The sequence below is a fragment of the Propithecus coquereli genome, unplaced genomic scaffold (genome assembly GCF_000956105.1).
Source record: "Propithecus coquereli isolate 6110/MARCELLA unplaced genomic scaffold, Pcoq_1.0 Scaffold794, whole genome shotgun sequence".
Lineage (NCBI taxonomy): Eukaryota > Metazoa > Chordata > Mammalia > Primates > Indriidae > Propithecus > Propithecus coquereli.
Window position 1 is genome coordinate 692,980 of NW_012154107.1, and position 18,769 is coordinate 711,748.

Below are 18,769 nucleotides of genomic sequence, written 5' to 3' on the forward strand. Positions count from 1 at the left end.
ATGCTTGATATGATTTTGATTTAAAAATTTTTTTTGAGACTTGTTTTGTGTGCTAACATATGGCCAATCCTGGAGAATGTTCCATGTGCTGATTAAAATAATGTGTATTCTGCAGCTGTTGGATGAAATGTTGCATTAGGTCCATTTGGTCTGTGGTGCAGTTTTAGTCTGGTATTTCTCTGCTGATTTTTTTGTCTAGATGATCTACCCAATGCTGAGAGTGGGGTGTTGAAGTCCCCAACTGTTATTGTACTGAGGTTTATCTGTCCCTTTAGATCTAATATATTTGCTTTATATACCTGGGTGCTCTGCTGTTGGGTGCATATATATTTACAATTGTTATATTCTCTTGCTGAATTGATCCCTTTATTGTTATGTAATGTTCTTGTCTCTTTTTACAGTTTTTAACTTGAAGTTTCTTTTGCTTATATATAGAGAGCTACTCCTACTCACCTTTGGTTTGTATTTGCATGGAATATCTTTTTCCATCCCTTCTCTTTCAGTCTGTGTATGTCTTTACAGGTGAGGTGAGTTTCTTGTAGGCAGCATGTAATTGGGTCTTATTTTTTAATCCATTCAGCCAGTCTATGTCTTTTAAATGGGGGAGTTTAATGCATTTACATTGAAGGTTATGGCTGATAGGTGAGGACTGTCATTTTATTGGTTGTTTTCTGGTTTATTTTTTTGCTTATTTTTTGTTTTGTTCCTTACTTGCTCTCTTATTATTTATTTTTACAATTGTATGGTTTTCTGTAGTGGTAAGGTTTGATTTCTTTCTCATTCTCCTTTGTGTATTGGCTCTACCAGCATGTTTTATAGATTTGTATGTTTTCATGATGGCGTTTATCATCTTTCTACTTCCAGGTATAAGCCTCCCTTGAGAATTTCTTGTAAACCTGGTCTAGTGGTGATAAAGATAGAGAGGCAGAAATGGACGGCAATTTCTGAGTATCCGTAGGTGGGGCAAGGGGTTGTGTCAGGAACTCCAGTAAGCCAGCCCTGGACTCTTGTGTCCTTCTTGCTAATGGGCCCCTCCCTGAGCCAGTCACTGAGGCCAGGGGAAGTGCCAGGTTCTGACTGGGTTAGGCCGGGTTAGGGCTGCCCCCCAGCTGGGGGCGTGGTGGGAGGCAGCCAGCTCTGAATCCCCAGTTGATATGAAATGTCTGCTGCCCAGAAAGGTAGCCCCGGCTGTGTGTGACAATCTTCTCCAGCTTTTGTTTTTTGCCTGTAATGTTTTATGTGTGTGTATGTAAGTAGAAATTTAGAGGATTGGTTGTCAATTCTGAATCCTGTGAATAAACTTCATTAACTCCTGAGCGCTCATATGTCCAGGCACTTGGGACTCAAAGGGGAACAAGGGCAGCGTGTTCTAGAACTTACAGAGGTGGAAAAGGGCAGTGATCAGACTGGGTGACGGGAGAGGGAGGAGGGCAGGGGAGCAGCCGGAGCAGGCCTAGGGCCGTGGAAAAGAGTCTCTGCGGGTGAGGCTGAGAGAAGGTTCTATGTGGAAAACTAGACTTGAAATGGTACCGCCTGGAGCATGTGTCGGAGTGGTGGGTCATCGAGACCCAGGTTTGAAAACAGGGAGCCCTTGGAGGGTGTCTGAGTCCGTTTTGTGTTGCTATAAAAAAATACCTGAGGCTGGGTAATTTGTAAAGAGATCTGTTTGGCTTGGTTCTGCAGGCTGGGCTGCTCAAGGGCACGGCCCCAGCTCCTGTGCAGCCTCACGACGTGGCAGAGAAGGTCAGAGAAGTGGACACGTGGGAAGAGGGGAAAACCCAAGGGGTGTCCTGGCTTTATAACCCTCACTCTCAAGGGAACTAATCCAGCCTATGGGGGTCTGCCCCCAGGCCCCACCTCCCAATGCTGCCATTTGGGGCTCATATTTCAACATGAGCTTTCGTGGGAACAGACAGACTGTATCCAACCCATTGCAAAGGGTGAGGTTTGGGAGGCGCTCCTGGATCAGGTGCTCAGTGCTGCTGGGTGGCAGCCCTGAACAGGCGTGATTGTGGAGGCAGACGCCCAGGCAGACGATGCCTGGACAAGAGAAGTGTCGGGAGAGCCCTGGGTTGCCGCTGGGAGAGGTGCCCGCTCTGGAGAAAATGGTAGGAACCTTTTTGGTAGAGGAGGAAGGCATGGCAGCTCCCTTTGGGGACTGTGGCGTCTGAGATGCCACTGAGTCCCAGTGCAGCGTCCAGGTGAATATGCTGATGTGGACGCTGTGGGGGAGGGGCTGGACATTAGGCCTGCCCCCTACTTCTGTCTGATTTGCCCCCTCGTTGTGCAGGGGCTGGAGTCCCTGGCTCCTTTCTGCCCACCAGAAGAAGAAACTGTACCCTGCTCAGGTCAGGGGGCCCAGGAAGGACCTCAGAGGGAGGACAGGGCTCGTCCCTCAACATATGTGCGTGGGGAGGATGTCACTTTCCTCTGCTGGTGCTCACTTGCTGAGGTGTGACCCTTCCTTTGTCTGCTTTCGTAGATTCTGAGAACAGTGATGCCACGGCGGCCCCAGAGGGCAGCTTGGAGTGTGAGGAAGAGCTAAAGGAGGAAGGGGGCCCTTGCCTGTCCCTGGGCTCAAGTGATTGTCAGGAAAACCCAGACGAGCCCTGTTCCGAAGCCCCTTGGACTGTCCAGCAGGTGAGTGTGCCGCCCCCACCTCCCCGTTCCCCTGTTCTCTGCACGGAGCTGCTTCCTGATGCAGTTTCATCCATGGCTGAGCAAGGTGGGCTCTGAGTCTCCCTTGCTGGCCCCTGTGTCCCCACGGCGTCCTCTCCAAGACAGCCTTGCTGCACAGCCAGCCTCCGAAATGCCACGGTGGCCCAGCCCGCTGAACCCCGCTCTCTGGCCAGAGCGGAGCAGGCCCTTCTGCGCCTGATGAGTCCGCTGCAAGAGTCTCTGGCTTCCAGGCCTTCTGGAGTCTCCACCTTGCTCTTCCCTGCACAGGACCCAATGCTGTGTGTTTCCCAGGAGCTGCGGCTGGGTGTGGGGCCTGGGCTTCCGTGACACGTGTCCCACCGTTCTCTGGGTTTCTTTGCATGGAGCGTGCAAGCCCAGAGGTGCCTCACAGCTTTGGGTGCAGGGCGCGTGCTTGGGAAACGCACTGGCTGGGGGGTGCTCTTCCTGGGGGGGTGGGGCTGAGGCCTCTTTTGTCTCCCTCCGGCCTCCAACAGCCCCTTAGACGTGTTAGACGTGTTAGAGACTGCTTCCTTAGGGGGGGAACCGGTGGGAGCGCCAGGGAGGCCTCCCAGGGCGCGTCCTGGACCTGTTCAGGGAGCGTGACGAGAAGAGAAGGGCTCCCTGCCCAAGCTCAGCCCTGTGAGGACGCAGCTGGCTGTGTCCAGCTTCTAGGTGTCCTGTCGGGCACTGGAAAGTGGAAGTTTTCTTTCTTTCCAGGTCGGGGCTGGCTTTCCGTCTGTTGCCCCTTGTAGATGCTGCTCCGTGGCTGGGCTGGGGGAGCAGCGATGCAGCGGGCAGTGCTGTCTGTGGGGTGCGTGTGTGTGTGCGCATGTGTGTGTGCGTGTCTGTGTGTGTGTGCGCTAGAGTCGTTGCCTTGGAGAGTCATCCCTTCCAGAGCAGGGAAGGTCAGCCCCGAGTCTGAACCACTTGGGATGAAGTTTGGGTGAACCTTTTTTCACTCTCAGGGCAGAAAAGTGGCTAAGTGGAGGTGTTTCTTGGAAACGTTGAAGGCAAATGAATGAGCTGTTGCCACCCAGGGCAAAAGATTACGTTTGGGGCCAACAATAAACATGCCAAAGGCCTGGGAGGAAAAGCTGGGGAGAGAGTTACCTGGGAGGGTAAGATTTCAAAAAGTTCCCAGGGGAGGCCGCAGAAATGCCCGAGGCAGCATGTGTTCTCAGAAAGACCTGAGGAGACCCTACGCCGTCACCTGACCGTTAGGTTCAGTGCAGGCAGGAAACGAAGGCTAAGGCAGAGTTGTCACAGCCAAGGTGGGTGATGGGGATGCCCTGGCACAGAGCCAATCTGCAAAGACTGGGAGAGTATTGTTTTCCCTTTTGTGGCTCCAGGTGTTTAAGGAAATCTCTGTCAAACCACTGACTGGCAACAGACTAAAGAAACCAGAGACTCCAGAGACCACACACAACAAAGAATAGCCTTTCCCAGTCTCATCTGCCGGGCGCAGTGGCTCACGCCTGTAATCCTAGCACTCTGGGAGGCCAAGCGGGAGGATCACTTGAGGCCAGGAGTTCAAGAGCAGCCTGGGCAACATAGCGAGACCCCATCTCTACAAAAAGTTAAAAAAAGGAATTAGCTGGGTCTGGTGGCGCCTGTATTTCCATCTACTTGGGAGGCTGAGGCAGGAGGCTCCCTTGAGCCCAGGAGTTGGAGGCTGCAGTGAGCTATGATGATGCCACTGCACTCCAGCCTGGGCAACAGAGCAAGACTCTGGCTCTTAAAAAACAAAAACAGATCACTTGTGTATGAACGTCCATAGCAGCATTACTCACAGTGGCCAAAAGGCGGAAGCAACTGAGGTGTCCATCAGCAGACGGGTGGATAAACAAAACGTGGTCTGCACACGCAGTGGCACGTGATTCAGGTATAGAAGGGGATGTGGCATGACACAGGCCACAGCGTGTGGACCTCAGATGTGGCGCTCAGTGAAAGGAGGCAGATGCAGACGGCCTTATCGTGTAGGATCCTGTTTGTGTGGAACGTGCAGAGTAGACACATCCATGGGGACGGGCAGCAGTCAGTGGTGTCCAGGGGCTGGGAGGAGGGGACAGGGGGTCACCATTGATGGGTACGGGGTTTCCTCTTGGGGCGATGGAAGTGGGAGCCACGAGAGATGGAGGCCGCACAACGCTGTGATGTGCTCCCCGCCCCTGAGCTGTGTACGCAAGGTGGCTCATTCTGCGGTCTGTGATTTCCACCTCAGTGTAACTGTGCATAGTACTGTTGTCACAGCAGGGGGTTTTTACAAAAATGCCTAAGTGTGCACACACGCACACGTGAGAGACATTTGGAGGGAGGTGCGCAAGTGCGTGCCGACGGCGCCGTCTCGGTGATTGGCTTACAGGGGCTTTCATGTGCGTTCCCAGCCCCTCGGTGAGCCTACGTAATTCTCAGTCCGAGGGTGGGTTCTCAGTGCGCGTTCTGGAGTGTGGTTCTCTCCGTGCAGACACCGTGTTCTGAGAGTTGTGGACGAGGGCACCAGGGACCAGGGGAGGTGTCCCTGAAGCTGAGACAGTGAGCTGGTGGCCAGCTCATCACCTGGCGCGGATGGGGGACCCCACCCAACAGTCGTGGGTTGGGTGGAGAGTGCGGACAGTGGGGAGGTCCCGCCCCTCCTGTCACCTGGGATGACCGTCCTCCACCCAGCCTCTTCTCTGGTGGCCCTTGGACGCTGACCGGCAGCCCTTTGCTGATTCTTGCTTCCTCCTGAGGGGCTAATGGGCTTGTGCCACCGCCGCGAGGGCAGCGCAGACTTCGCTGGAGCGCGGAGTGAGGGTGGAGCTTCCCTCCCTTGGCTTCCTGCTGGGCTGCTGGACTCCTGGAGCTGCCTGGCGGGGCGGCAGGTGCTGGGGGATGTGCCTGCTGAGGACCGCCACTGCCCGCGTCGGCCTCTGGAGGTCCTGGAGGCCTGGCCTGCTGCTCCCGGGGGTGTCTGCAGCTGTGTCTGTTCCAAGCACTAGCCTGGGCATCGGGACGGTGGCCCCAGGGAGCCAGGAGCCCAGTTTGCCTGCACGGGGGGCGGGAGCCTGCCTTGTGGGGTGCCATCCCTGGCGCAGGGCAGTTTTCTCACACGGATTTGCTCTGCCTGCTGCAGGAGCCCTTCCTGGGTCTCCCTGCAGCCTCCTGCCTGTGGGCCCTGGACCCCCGAGGGTGCTGGGATGTGGCTCGGTCCCCACGAGGGGGTGCCCTGCCCGCGCCTTCCTGAGAGGAGAAAGCCCCTTTTGCCCGAGCCAGGCCAGGCGTGGGGCAGCCCTGCTCTGTCTGAAGGGGTCGTGTCTCAACAGGGAGTTGCGCCAGAGGTTTTTGTAGATGCTGTAGACTGCACGTCTGATGAGTTGGAAGCTGCTAATTACGTTCCCAGCAAAAGAAGAAAGAAGGACGCAGCCCCGTTTGAGGTCGCTGAGGCGCGTTCTGCAGACCCTGAGCAGGTAGTTTGCACGAATAGGCAGACACCATGCCTCCCCGCAAGGTCTGCGTGCCAGCCGAGCCCCCACACCTGCCAGCCCCCGGTCCCTCACAGTGGGAGGCTGCCGGGGCCCAGACGTCCTCGGTCACACCTGGGCTGGTCTGTGACCCAGGACGCTCTGCCGACGTCACGTTTCAGCTCTCTGTGGCCTCTGTGGCCATCCCTTCCCCCATCACATTGTTTCTCGTGAAACTCTCTCCTTTGACATCCGGCTCATCTCTCCGGGCTGCAGGTCCGCAGGCGACACAGGGTCCTTTTCACGGCAAACAGCGGGAGGCTGGGGTCGCGGGCCGCCAGGGCAGCCCAGGCGGTGGCGTCCGCACGGCGCTCGACTCACCCGGGCTGTCGTGGAAGCCATGCTCGGTTTAGTCTCTGGCGTCTGGAAGTTCAGAGCCTGACTTTTCCTACGGCATTTAGGAGTGGTGCAGGGTTCTGCGACACTATCAGAACGAAACTCGCTAATGCACGTAATGAAAGAGCTTTCGCTCGTGAGGAAAGCGAGGAAGCTTCGTCACCGAAGAGCGACGCTCGTGAGGTTTTTTACTTTTCACAGAGGGTGCTGATGTCTTTCCTGAGTAAGAGGGTCCTTTGTCACGAGCACCTGCCACCTGCCGGTGCTGGGAGCCGGGTGTTGGGCGAAGGCCCGCGAGCCACGTCTTTCTTCCACGGCCCGCTTGGCCGTGAGCTCGCTGCGGTGGCACTTGCAAAATCCGGCCGCCGTCAGCACGGGCTGCACTGGCCCGGGCAGAAACACGGTGGGGCGCAGGGCTCGTTCTCGGTAGCAGCAGGGACGGGAGAACCAACGTGCTGGACAAAGGCCTGACGCGGGGGTGCGAGGAGAGCGCCGGCCGGGAGGGGGCAGCCGCGTGTCCCGCAGAGGCGCTTTCCCGAGGGGGCGACTGGGGGCTTCGTGCCGCGAGGACGTCTGTGCTCACCCCAGGGCCGTGCACTCAGTGCGTGAAGCAGTTGAGCTCCAGATGGGTTTGGCTTTTGTTTCTTTGGAAGTTGACAAAAAAGATTCTAAAGTCTGTCTGAACTGTAAATTGTGAGAAAGAAGAAAAAGCACGGGAGAGTTACCGGAGGAGTAACAGGCACGTGCGTGGGGCACACACCGGACGTCAGGCGGTGTGGGCACGGGTGACGCCGCAGCGCGTGGGAACGGGGTCGTCGTGAAGCAGAACGTGACGGTTGACGTGTCGAGCGTGGCTGTCGGAGCCACGGCTCACCAGGCGGGAAAACTAGTGTATTCCCAACTCACGAACTCAGGAACGCGCGGTGGTCCCGGGCATCCGTGGGCGCTGGTTCCGGGGCCCCCAGGGCACTGGCTTCCAAGGACGCCGCAGTCCTGCTGTGACATGGCGTGGCATTTGCGCATAGCCTACACGTTCCTCCCATGTACTCGCCACGTCTCTGATCACTTATCACGCCCGATGCAGCGTAAATGCCGTGGAGGTAGTTGTAACGCTGTGCTTTTAAAATTTACGTTATTTTTTATTTTTTTCCAACTATTTTTGATCTGTGGTTGGTCGAATCTGCAGCTGTGGGGGGCCAACTGTATACCAAATTGATTATATATTTTAATGTAAAACAGCAGCCCACGAGTTCCAGAAAATATACGTAAATATCCATAAAATTATGGAAACATTTCTAAGCCTCACCAAAAGAACATTATAAATATCACTATGGCCATATAGGCGCAGTTTTATCCGTCAGACAGTTGAGTGCTGTGTGTACAAAGAGGGTTGGGGCTGGTGGCTGCTGCCCCAGGTGTGGGGTGGAGAGTGGCTTGGGGCCCACATGGGGGGCTGCTGCCCTGGCTGTGCGGGACAGTCCCCCTACAGTTGTCTTGTCTGCTGCGGCTGCCCCTGCATTGCTGTGGTCTTTGCATAGCCTCTCCGTGGCGGGCGGGGGCGGGTACAGCCAGGCCCCACACCCCAGCACGCCCCCTCCGTGCCCTGTCCGTCCCCCGGCCCCTGCAAGCCGCTGACCCCTCCTGTCCTGGAACGCAGGCCTGATCCAGGTACCCTGGGCAGGGCTGCTGGCAACTGTCCCTGAGATCTGACCCCTCCTGCCACCTCAAGGAGAAGAGAGGTGGGGGCCTGCTTCCATGCCAGAGGGTCGGCCGCCCTGGTGGGGTCCCCTGCACCACACTGTGACCCAGCTGTCCCCAGCCCGAGAAGTCTGGGCCTGTGTGTGTGTCTGCAAGAGCCTCCTAGATGTTGTCAAAGCCATTAGAACATTGATTACCTTGACTGACTTTCATCTTCCCCAGGAAGGGAACAGCCTAGTTTGAGGTTTGATTGTTTTAGCCATTAGAAATCTTTGAGTTGCAAATCACTGAAAACCCATCTCAGACTGGCTCATCCCATAAAGGGAATTTGGTGCTCAGGTGCCTCGTAGGCCCGGGCCGCGGCGAGGCTCGGTCCAGGTGCGCGGATGGCATCCCTCTCTCTCCTTGCACTGCCTTCCTCACCTTGGCCGCCTCCGCAGCCTCCCCTCGCTGTCCCCAGCCACTGCCATGTGTCCCACGATGGCGTCCCCAGCTGTCCACCTGCCACTGCGTCGTTTGGGGTACAAGAGGACACTCCTCTGGTGGCTCCTGGGAAGAGAGAGGAAGCTTCCCTCAGATCTCACTGGCTCTGGTTAGCTCACGTGCCTGTCCCCACCGGTCGCTGTGGCCGGGGTGATGGAAGTGAGTGGGGACACAGCCCGGGCTGGTCCTGGCGCTGGAGCAGAGCCCGTCTGCTCTCCACGTGGCTGAGAACAGGAGATTCGGGGACCACTTCCCGGCGTGGGCCATCCTTGCTGTCCGCAGGTGGCCCCAAGACCTGCCGTGTGGGGGCGACGGTGGGCACAACACAGTGGGCACAGCACACCGACGGCCCCCTGCACGTGCTGGGTGGCTTTCTGAGGCTCTTGGCATGCTTTGTTCCTCTGGCCACCCTCATGATGGCCTTATGACATAGGGACGCCTGTTATCTCCGTTTTGCAGGTGGGGAAACTGAGGCACACACGTGGCTCAGTATCCATTGGGGTCTCACAGCTAGTGTGGTGTGTCATGAGCTGGCTGGGGACTCAGGCAGGCCCTCCCGTCCCAGCCCCCAGCCTCCGTCCTGCCGTCCCGTGGGGCACGAGGCAGCTGGCGGGGCGGGAATGGTGTGATCACCCCTCCGAGGCTCGGCTGTCTCAGGGCCTCCTCGGCAATGCGAGGCCACTGGCGCCCACAGTGGGGCCCGTGTGGCATCTGCCTGTTTCTGGACGGCTTCTGGCTTCCCTCCTCTCAGCGGGCCCCTTGGCAGCTAACCGGCCTGCGGTGCAGAGGCAGACGCCCGCCCGCAATGGCACCGCTAGCCGGCGCCGAGCCCGTCCCTGACTCTGCTCCAGGCGCTTCCTTACAGCCACGCTCGTGTTGGTAAAGGCTTTACCTGCATGCGAGCAACCTGGCGTCTCCGCGTTACCCACAAGGAGACGAGTTCAGCGGGGTGAGCCGGGCCAGGGCCCTGCACGCTCTGCCAGGAGACTGTTCCAGAGCAGGCGCTCTGGGTGCCAGCTTGCTAGAAGGAGTGCTGGTCAGATGCCAGGGGGAGACGACACTGCCCTCGGCCCAGCCGGGTCAGCCCGGCCCTTGTTATCAGCAGCCGCCACTGTGGCCTTTGCAGGCAGTGTTGTGGCCACGCCTGCCCTCGCCAGTGCCGGGCACTGCCCCACGTGCACTGGGGACCCGGCCCTGTCTGTGTGGCTGGCCCGTCCCAGCCCTGATGCCTGGACCACCTTGGCTCAGGGAAGTTCCCTCTTCCCCTCGGTACCGCGTGCGGGCCTGGCGCCCTCCGCGTGTCGTTCCCCCAGCTTCGGCCTCCTGCCCATCTGCTGCGCTCTCTTTACTGCCCCAACCTGGACCCCCCGCAGCAGGCCACGTCCTTGAGTCCGAGCCTGAGCCCCCAGCCCCGTCACCCTCCCTCAGCTCCCTGGTGCCTGTGTCCCGCTGGACCTGCTGCCCGGGGTCAGATCTGCCCCCTCAGCTCCTGCTGGCACCAGAGGCTGCCAGGACCGGGGCCACCGCCCATCTGGGGTCGGGGCTGTCGAAGCCATCCAGCCCGATCCTGTCTGTGACCCTAACCCCTGCCCACTGGCCTCCCTAGCTGGCCCCTTGCTCAGCCAGCTCTCCTGGTGTCCTTAGCAGCTTTTCCAGACTTTAACTTCATTCGCTCACTTTAAGCTCCTTTTCTAGAATCTGCCTTCATTGGCAGGTGAGTCTCCCCTGTCTGCACCAGAATGCGTGAAATGTGCCATCTAAGGGGTGATGCTTGCTCCCGGGGACGGGCTGCTTACTCCCAGAGGTGTGCGGGTTGGTGGCCTGGGGGTGGGGGCCAGAGACAAAGGCTGAGGGTGGCTGGAGCCGAGCCTCGGCCTGTGCACGGTGAGCTGGGTTCCCTCTGAGCTTAGAGAGCAGGAATGCCGAGGTCCTGGGCCTGGAGCGTGCGCTGGCCGGCTTCGTGCCCTGGCCTGGTGGGTGTGCGTTCCCCTCCTCGGGGCCGCAGGGGGGCTGGCTGTCAGCCGAGGGGCTCCTGGAGTGTCAGTGATGGGCCCCTGTGGCGTGTCCTTGTCCCTGCGCTGCCAGGGGCTGCAGAGAGGGCGTATCGGCCCCCCGGACGCACGTCTACGGGTGCTGCTCTGCTGTTTCCCTTTGCCAGACAACTTAACCCTGGCCATGGGGGTGCGGGGCGGGCGCAGGGTCACACCCCGGCTGCCTGTCCGTGCGGTGGGGCCCGTCATGAACAGCCAGGTCTCAGGGGCTTTACGAGTCACTCGCAGGTAACGACACGATCCACACGTGCCAGCGTCGCTGGGAGGCGGAGCGTCAGCCCCCCACGGGGTCCGGGGTCCCGCACAGCCCCTCACAGGCTTCCTCGCTGATTGCTGCCCTTGAGCCCTGGCGCGCCTGCCCAGAGCGCAGGGAGGAGCCGCCCAGACTCCTGTTCACCTTGCGGCCTCACCCTCCCCCCTCGAGTCGTGGCGCACGAAGTCTTCGCACGGCGGGGGTGCAGTGCGGAGGCCCCAGTGCACCTGCCCGGCGAGGGCCCTTCTGAGCGAGGCCCTCAGCGCCGCTCCCGCGGGGCCGAGTGTGTGGCCGGCGCAGCGTAGACGCTGGTCCCTCTGCACTGTCCCTTCCTTTCGTTTCTGAATTTCATTCTTTCCAGTAAAGAAATTACAGACTCGATAGATGTGAGATAGTTTGGTCGAGCTAAGCTTGATGGACTTGAGAGAAAATCGGAGGAAACACTGGCCGGAGTGTAGTAACTCTAAGAAATAAAACGAGCGTCTCTCTTTCTGTTTAGAGCAAAAAGAAAAGGAAGAAGAATGTTCGGAAGACTTCCGCTTCTGCGGAGCTGGAGTCCTTGCCCCTGTCTCCTTCCAGCCCCCAGAGTCTGAATTTGCTTTCAAACCCTGGGACCCAGGACACGGCCTTGCCCCAAGGCCAAACTCAGCAGGGTGGTCAGATCGGCCAGCCGCGCCGGCCCTCGGGCACAGGCGAGACGCCGCTGGAGAGTGACGGACCCTCCGCACGTGCCCACGGGGAGGCTGGCGGCAGCCCCCCGCAGGGTCAGGATGCGGGAGGACCAGGCGCAGCCACGGGAGGCTCGGCTCAGGGCAGCCCCTCACCCCAGGACCAGTCGGAAGGGCAGGACCGGGACACCAGCATCCCCGTGGGGGGATCCCCGGAAAGGGCCGGCCCCACCACCTCTGCTTGCGAAGGCCGCCCTGGGGCTGAAGAGGCTGCCCCCGAGCTCCCGTCGTCGTCGTTGTCAGGAGGGGGCAGCTCTGAGCCCGGGACAGAACAGCAGACCTCCGGACAGCAGGCGGGAGCCCCCGCCGCCGGGGTGAGTTGTCAGGGCATGGTGGCCGGGGGTGGCACGTTGTGTCCTTGACACCTTTGCTGTGCCGCGCAGCTCCAAGGCCGCTTCCCTGCCCAGGAGGGCGTCCTCTTCGGGGACTGGCTCCCAGGACAGGGGCGTGGAACGGACTGCCTCTGCACCCAGGTGCCGACCCAGCCTGTCGCTCGGCTCGTGGCAGATGCAGACCCATGAGCCACTGAGTTCGTCTCCCTGGTCCCTCTTGTCACCTTGGCTCTGATGCTTTGGGGTCGGTGTTCCTTCCAGGCGAGCGATGCTGCGGCCGAGCCAGCTCATCCAGTTAAAGGGGCCAGGAAGGAAGTGAAAGACAAGGCTCCGAAGACGAAACAGCCACCAGCAACCACGCCTGCTTCCAAACGACACTGCCAGGTGAGCCTGTCCTTCCTGCCCGCTGCGCCCAGGAAGCTCCCGCCCAGGCTGCACCTGTGGCTCCTTCTTGCTGCCGCTCCTTTCATTGGATCACTCAGGGAATGTTTATTAGGTGCTAGGGGTACAGTGGGAACGAGACAAGGCCCCTCTCTCCATGGAGCTCACATTCTAGAGAAGAGAAAGAAAGCCAGGCCAGGCAGAGAAAAGTGCCGTGAGAGAAGGAGGTGAGAGGCAGTGCTGGGAAGGCACAGGGGGATGTACCCCCATAGCCAGCGTGACTGGGCAAGGCCTGCCTGAGGAGAGGGTGTGAGGTGAGCCATGGAGATGTCTGGGGCGTGTCCTAGTCCAAGGGGATGGCCTGTGCAAAGGCCCTGGGGTAGTGTGGTAGGCCTGTTCCCAGAGCAGCAAGGAAGCTGGTTCCCCCAGGAGGAGGGAGGCAGGAGAGGCCACGGATGAGGTTGGAGACAGGCACTCTTGGTGGCTGTGGTCAGTGGGCCAAAGGCACGGGAAGGCCCCAGCAGGGAAGGGACGTGGCCATTCTGGCTGCTGTGAGAAGCGTCAGCTGTCGGGGCCAACGTGGAAGCTGGCCGTGAAGGTTGGGGCTTGCTTGCTTGTTCCAGGAGGCTGAGACCAAGGACAAGACGGCCGTTACTAGAGAGAATGCTGGTCAAAAGGAGAGCGGGCAGCAGGGAGGCCCGAAGAAGCCAGAAGGGAACAGCAGAGGTTATGCCACGGCTGTGAAGAGTGAGAAGGAGCAGAGAAACCGGAGCACCGCACAGGAAGTCAAGGCGAGGTAGGGTGTGGCCCTGGTGGGGGCGTGGCAGCCTGAGGAGCCAGGTGCCCTCTGGTCGGGGAGTTTAGCTCTGTGGGAAAGGGGACTGCGCAGGAGCGGGGCAGGGAGGAGCGCCTGTCCCAACTCCTGTCTCCTCGTAGTCCCTGGAGTCCCAGAGCCTTAGGGAGCTGCGGGGGGGGTGTCACCGCCCAAGCTCCGGCTGGTGCCTCCCACGCCGTGCCCAGCACTTCGGGGGTGGGGCGGGATTGGCCACTCTGTGCCCACCTTCTTCTTCCTCCATTTTAGAGGGATGGGAGAGAGGACCCCCGCGGTGGGCAATGTGGGATGTGGGCTCCATTGTAGGGTACGTGTGCACTTGGATGGGTGGATGGATTTTGCAAGGATCAGATTCCGTCTGGGCTTCCCTGCAGCCTGCCGAGCCCCAGAGAAGGCGTCACGGTGTACTTCCACGCCATCCTCTCCAAACATTTTGCATTCAACCCCGACCACCATAAGTTGTTTGTCCGCGGGGGAGAAGAGCTCGGGCAGCCGAAATGGAGCAGGAACGTCTGTGAGCTGCACTGCACCAGGTGAGCAGCCCCGCGGGGACGTGCGCGGGGACTTTGAAGGAAGTTGGTGACGTTCTTAGACTTTCGGAAGACGAATGTTTCGGCCAGTCTCCCTGGCCACGCCTTTCTGTGACGCATTTTGTCAGGGTCCTTTTTTCCTCGGTTCTGTCTGGAAACCACGTCTTGTTCTAGAAGCCTCCTCGTGGTCAGCATCGATTCGTACCTTTGGGTCTGCACTCCGTGCTGTGTTTGAGAAGAACTGCAGTTTCCAGCGTAGGATTTTCGGGTAACTGGCCGTACCCCGTTATTCACAGGAGCTTACCTGAGGACGGCTGGCTCGTCGAGGGCAGCACGGTCATCTCCCGGCAGCACCTGAACAAACCCATCCCTTACAAGTACGTCGTCGGCCACAGCAAGGGCCGCTGGGAGTACGAGTTCATCTACAAGCAGCAGCAGCAGGAGGGCGAGCACGTCAACCGCTGCCTGCTCGTCAGATCTTCGCTCCTGGGCTCGGGAGGTGAGCGCGGGCGGCGGGCTCCGCTGTAGCTCCATGGCGTTGGTGCCAGGGCCGCGGGCCGGGGCCCTCTCTCTGCAGAGCTCGGATTAGCCTGGTCTGTGCAGGTCTTCTCTGCCCCTCGGCGTTCCATGACGTTGACTTTGGATCGCGTCTCTGGTCAGTTAAAGACACGTTGGTTTCTCCCTTGAGCACAGCGTGACTTACCCACTCGCGTGCCGGAGGAAACAAGGGAAGGAGTTTTAATTAAGAGACAGAAAATGCAGCTGGAGGAAGGGCTGGGTGCGGTACGGGGCAGCAGGGGGCCCGTGAGGAGGGTCAGAGGCATTCGGAGCCGCCTGTCGCCCTGTGCGCCTTTTGCTCATCCGTCCACCGCTGGTGCACGCTCGGGAGCTTCCCCTCTCGGCAGGGAGCACTGGAGCAGCGCCCTCTGGGGCCCCCACAGCTCCCACCCAGAGGCCTGGGGATGCCGCAGGGCTCCCTCGCCTGTTCTGCCCCGCGGCGACCTGTCCTGCCCTTCGTTGCCTGGTGTCCAGTGTCTTGAAAACAGCTGTCTTGTTTATTTTGTCCATGTGTTCAGTTGTTTAAGGCAGACACAGAGGAGTGTAAATTTAGTCCCTGTTATTCGACCTTGGACAAAGACAGAGTCGTAATAACTTTTTACAGTATACTTTTTTCTTTTTTTTGCACGTGTGATTTTTAATCACTAGATAGAGTACTCCAAGAAGTTAAGCTTTGAGAAAATAGGCATTAGTCCGATAATCCCATAAATAAATATGGAATTCCTAATATGATAAATGCCACATGGATGCCCCAGTTAAAGGGACACACGGTGGGGGATTTGGCCTGGAGGACAGGAGAAGCTTGCACAGGAGGTGACAACTGAGCCAAGAGCGAAACAGTTACAAGTCCAGGAGGGTCGGGCAGGGCTGGGTAGGGCAGGGCAGGCAGGGCAGGGCAGGGCTGGGCAGGGCTGGGTAGGGCAGGGCAGGCAGAGCAGGGCAGGGCTGGGCAGGGCAGGCCAGCCAGGAAAATAGCCGTGGTGCACAGCCGCGCAGGAGGCCGGGGCGGGGGCGGGCAGGGGGAGGTCTGTGCAGACACTTGATTGCTAACTGACTTTTACTTGTTTGTGTTCATGTGGCTTGTGGCCATCTCTGTGACCTCTTTTGCTTTCTAATTATTTAAAGTTGACCTCACTGGGTACTGTAGGGCCACACTCATGCCCTGGGCACCTGGTCCTAAGAGCAGCCATGAATTCAGGCCCCGTCCTGTGTCGGGTACCCTGCCCAGGGCCAACCTTCGCGGGGCATCTGTCCCTGTTCCTAGAACAGAGGAAACCAGCGCTGCTCCGACTGAGTAACTTGGCAGGGCAGTGCGCCGTTGCCAGCGCGTGGCGCAGTTGTGGTATAGCGTGTGTGACCTCCTCGTGATCGTGTTTAAGGAGCTCAGTTGCCAAGTCTGCTGAGCCATGTGGTTAGATCTGTCCTCGTATTTTCAGGCCCCCAAATCCTGTGACCTTGGGTTTCCCTCCCGTCACGGTGGGGTGTCTAGGATCTGTCTGCACGGGGCGGGAGCCGACCCCAGCGCGGCGCGTGGACTGGCATCGGTTTGCCGGGTCTTTGGTTTTCCTTCCTTCCTTCCCCTCCTCTGGCCCAGTCGCTCCGTGTTTCTGCCGGTCACCATCAGCCTTCTAGGGCAGCGTCTGGTCTCGTGGGTTTTGATGATCTTGGGTACAACACTGTTCTTTCTGTCCCTCTTAGAGTGGCATCAGTATGATGACATAATTTGCATGAGGCCTCCCGGGAAGTTCCAGAGTTTCTTAGACCACGTAACAGACGGGACGCGGAGGTCGCTGGTGAAAGGAAAGCAGCTGGCCGCCACCGTGATGCTGGACGGCATCTTCAGCGTCCTCCAGACCTGGGACGCCATCAACTTAAACAACTTTTTCACCCAGTTCCAGCAGTTTTACTCTGTTGTCCGAGTGCCTATGGTCTATGAAGGACGCGCACAGCCGTGGAGCGCTTTGGGCTACGGAGAGAAAGAGGTATCGGGCTTCCTTTGTGTCACCAGCTGCTCTATCTTCTGGGCGGGCAGCGTCACCTGACCTTCTAGTGTCTGGATGACCCTGTGACCCCTTGGGTCAGGGTGCAGGTGGGGGACAGGTCGCCCTCTCCATCCTTTCCCTCCTCTTGGGACCCCCCTGCCCTTCCTGTGTCCCTCCCCCTCCTGGCTGCACACCCGAGCCCCGTGCATTGGCCCCGAGTCCTCCCTGGCCTCGGGGCAGAGTGGACAGAGGGCGGAACACCTTCACCCGGCTGTGCTGTGGTCCAGGTGGTCTTGAGGCAGCCCTGGAGGCACTTCTGAGGTGACAGTTGAACCCCTGTGAGCATCGAGGTCCCCACCTGAGAGTCCCCCTCCAGGCCAGGGTCTCTGGACCGCGCCACTGTGCACTCCTGCGGCTCCCAGCGGTGTGGCGGGCAGGCGGGGGGGTGTGGTGAGCCCTCCGTGGAGCCCTCCCTGCCCTTCGGGGGCCTTGGTCCCCTGCCGGCTGTTGGGGAGCTGACGGCAGTGACGGGGCAGCTCTGGCCACCTCCGACGGAGTCAACCCCGTGATGGACGCATCTTCCTTTTTTCCCCGGGATCAGGTGAAGAGAGACTTGTGGGAGTATTTGAAAAAGCAAATGGAACCATTTCTGGACAGAAGAGGGGACTCTCTGCCCAAAGACTACCCAGTGAAGAGTAAACTGAGGATGGGCCTGATCGTGCTTTTCTCAGTGGAAAAATTCAGCTTGCCCTTGTCAGAAGATGACCTGAACTTGCTGTGTGACATGCTTGTCCCGGATGCCGGCTCACCAGACGACCTTCACAACGACCTAAGCCACATCCTCGGGACATCTCAGAGGTATTGTTAATTTTTTTGTCAAAAGAGTTATGGCCATTTATAGTGATTTTTATCAGATTACAAAAATAAGCACTCGACAGAATGGTTGGAAGCTTATGAGGAAGAAATAAAACCACCCCGAATTTACCACTCGCTGTTGTCATTTCAGTGTTTATTCCTCTAGCCTTTTCCTAGCATATATGCTATTTAAAATTTTATTATAGTCTACATTCTGTTGAATACCCTGCTTCTTAGACGCTTTGTGTTGTCTCATGCAAAGCCTCCGTGTTCGTGCATTTGGGGGTGTTGCGGCATGACGCTTGCTGTAGGAGTCCAGTCCGAGGACGTCTGCAGAAGCGATGGGGGCGTCCTCCCCGAGCCTCTGCCTGGAAGGTTTGATGGTGACCAGGCGATGGCCTTTGACATGGTGGGGAGACCTCCTCGGACCCTCCTGAGCTCTGATGCTCACAGGGTCTGCTCACGGTATTTTCTGTGGCTGTGTTGATTTGAACTTGAGAATAACATCAGGTAGGTTATACGAGGACATCTGCCTCTTGGTGTGACAGATTAAAACACCCGGCTCCACTCTGCGCGTTTTGAAAAAGAGGAGGAAGGTGGCGAGGCAGCGCACAAAGCCGGCCCGCGCGTTTCAGAGTATTGAGGAGCATTCGCGTTCCGTGACTCGAGGAAATGCACCATGTGTTGTTTAGAGCCCCGCCCCTAAGGCTGAAAAAGTTGCTCTCTGTTTAGATTTACCGTGACCAGGTGGCCTGGACTCAGATCCCAGCTCTGGCGCACAGGACCGTCGGCTGCTCAGCTCGCACCCCGGCTTCGCAGCCTTCCGGCGTGGGTGGGAATAACTCCACCGGAGTTTGCTGTGGGGATTCAGTGGGGGCCTGTGAAGAGCCCGAGGCACTAGGGTGGGGCCGAGGGAAGCCACTCGGGTGCTCCTGCCAAGTGTGTGGAGTGCTCCCTTTTCCTTGGGGACGTCAGAGCCGGTGGCCACCCTGAGCTCACGGTGGGGCCTTCATTCCCCTTGCAGCTGGCGCGAGTACCTGGTAAGCCTCTGCCACTCGTGCGTCGACAAGCGGCTCCACTGCTGGCTGGGCGCCCTGCCCGTGCTGCACTACTGCGCGAAGCCGCCCCCCCAAGGAAGGGACACCGGGAGTCAGCCAGAGGACACCTGGGCAGCCCTCGAGGGAATCTCCTTCTCACAGTTCCGGGAGAAAGGGGCACATTGGTAAGTCGCAGAGCGGCACTGGCGTACGCAGATCTGGGAACGACGCCCACGCCGCGCGGCCCAGAGCCCTGGTGGGCTCTATGGTGAGCTCATTCCCGCTCCTAACGGCACGTGTAATATACGCTTCTTTTAGTATTGTGAAACCTGCAAACTGTAAAGAAGAACACGAAACTGACCTGAGTCCCAGAGATAATGGTCATTGTTCACACTGTGACATGCAGATATCCAGGTTTTGTCCCAGTGTGGGTATGCGGGTGCTGCATATGCTGAGAGGATGAGACGTTGCTGTTAAGTGTCCCCCACTCAGTGTTCTGTGAACTTTCCGTGTCCACACACGCCTACGCCGTCA

General features: G+C 58.7%; 1 protein-coding gene across 1 annotated transcript in view; it reads left to right on the plus strand.

Annotated features, from left to right (window-relative positions):
* RNF213 (ring finger protein 213) overlaps nt 1–18,769 on the plus strand; it is a 94,703-nt gene that overhangs the window by 6,789 nt on the left and 69,145 nt on the right. Inside the window, exons 2-10 of the mRNA XM_012663084.1 lie at nt 2,483–2,640; nt 11,500–12,042; nt 12,322–12,444; nt 13,065–13,237; nt 13,648–13,806; nt 14,100–14,302; nt 16,060–16,343; nt 16,945–17,201; nt 18,223–18,420. Coding sequence (XP_012518538.1) covers nt 2,483–2,640; nt 11,500–12,042; nt 12,322–12,444; nt 13,065–13,237; nt 13,648–13,806; nt 14,100–14,302; nt 16,060–16,343; nt 16,945–17,201; nt 18,223–18,420 — 2,098 coding nt within the window. The remainder of the gene's footprint in view (nt 1–2,482; nt 2,641–11,499; nt 12,043–12,321; nt 12,445–13,064; nt 13,238–13,647; nt 13,807–14,099; nt 14,303–16,059; nt 16,344–16,944; nt 17,202–18,222; nt 18,421–18,769) is intronic.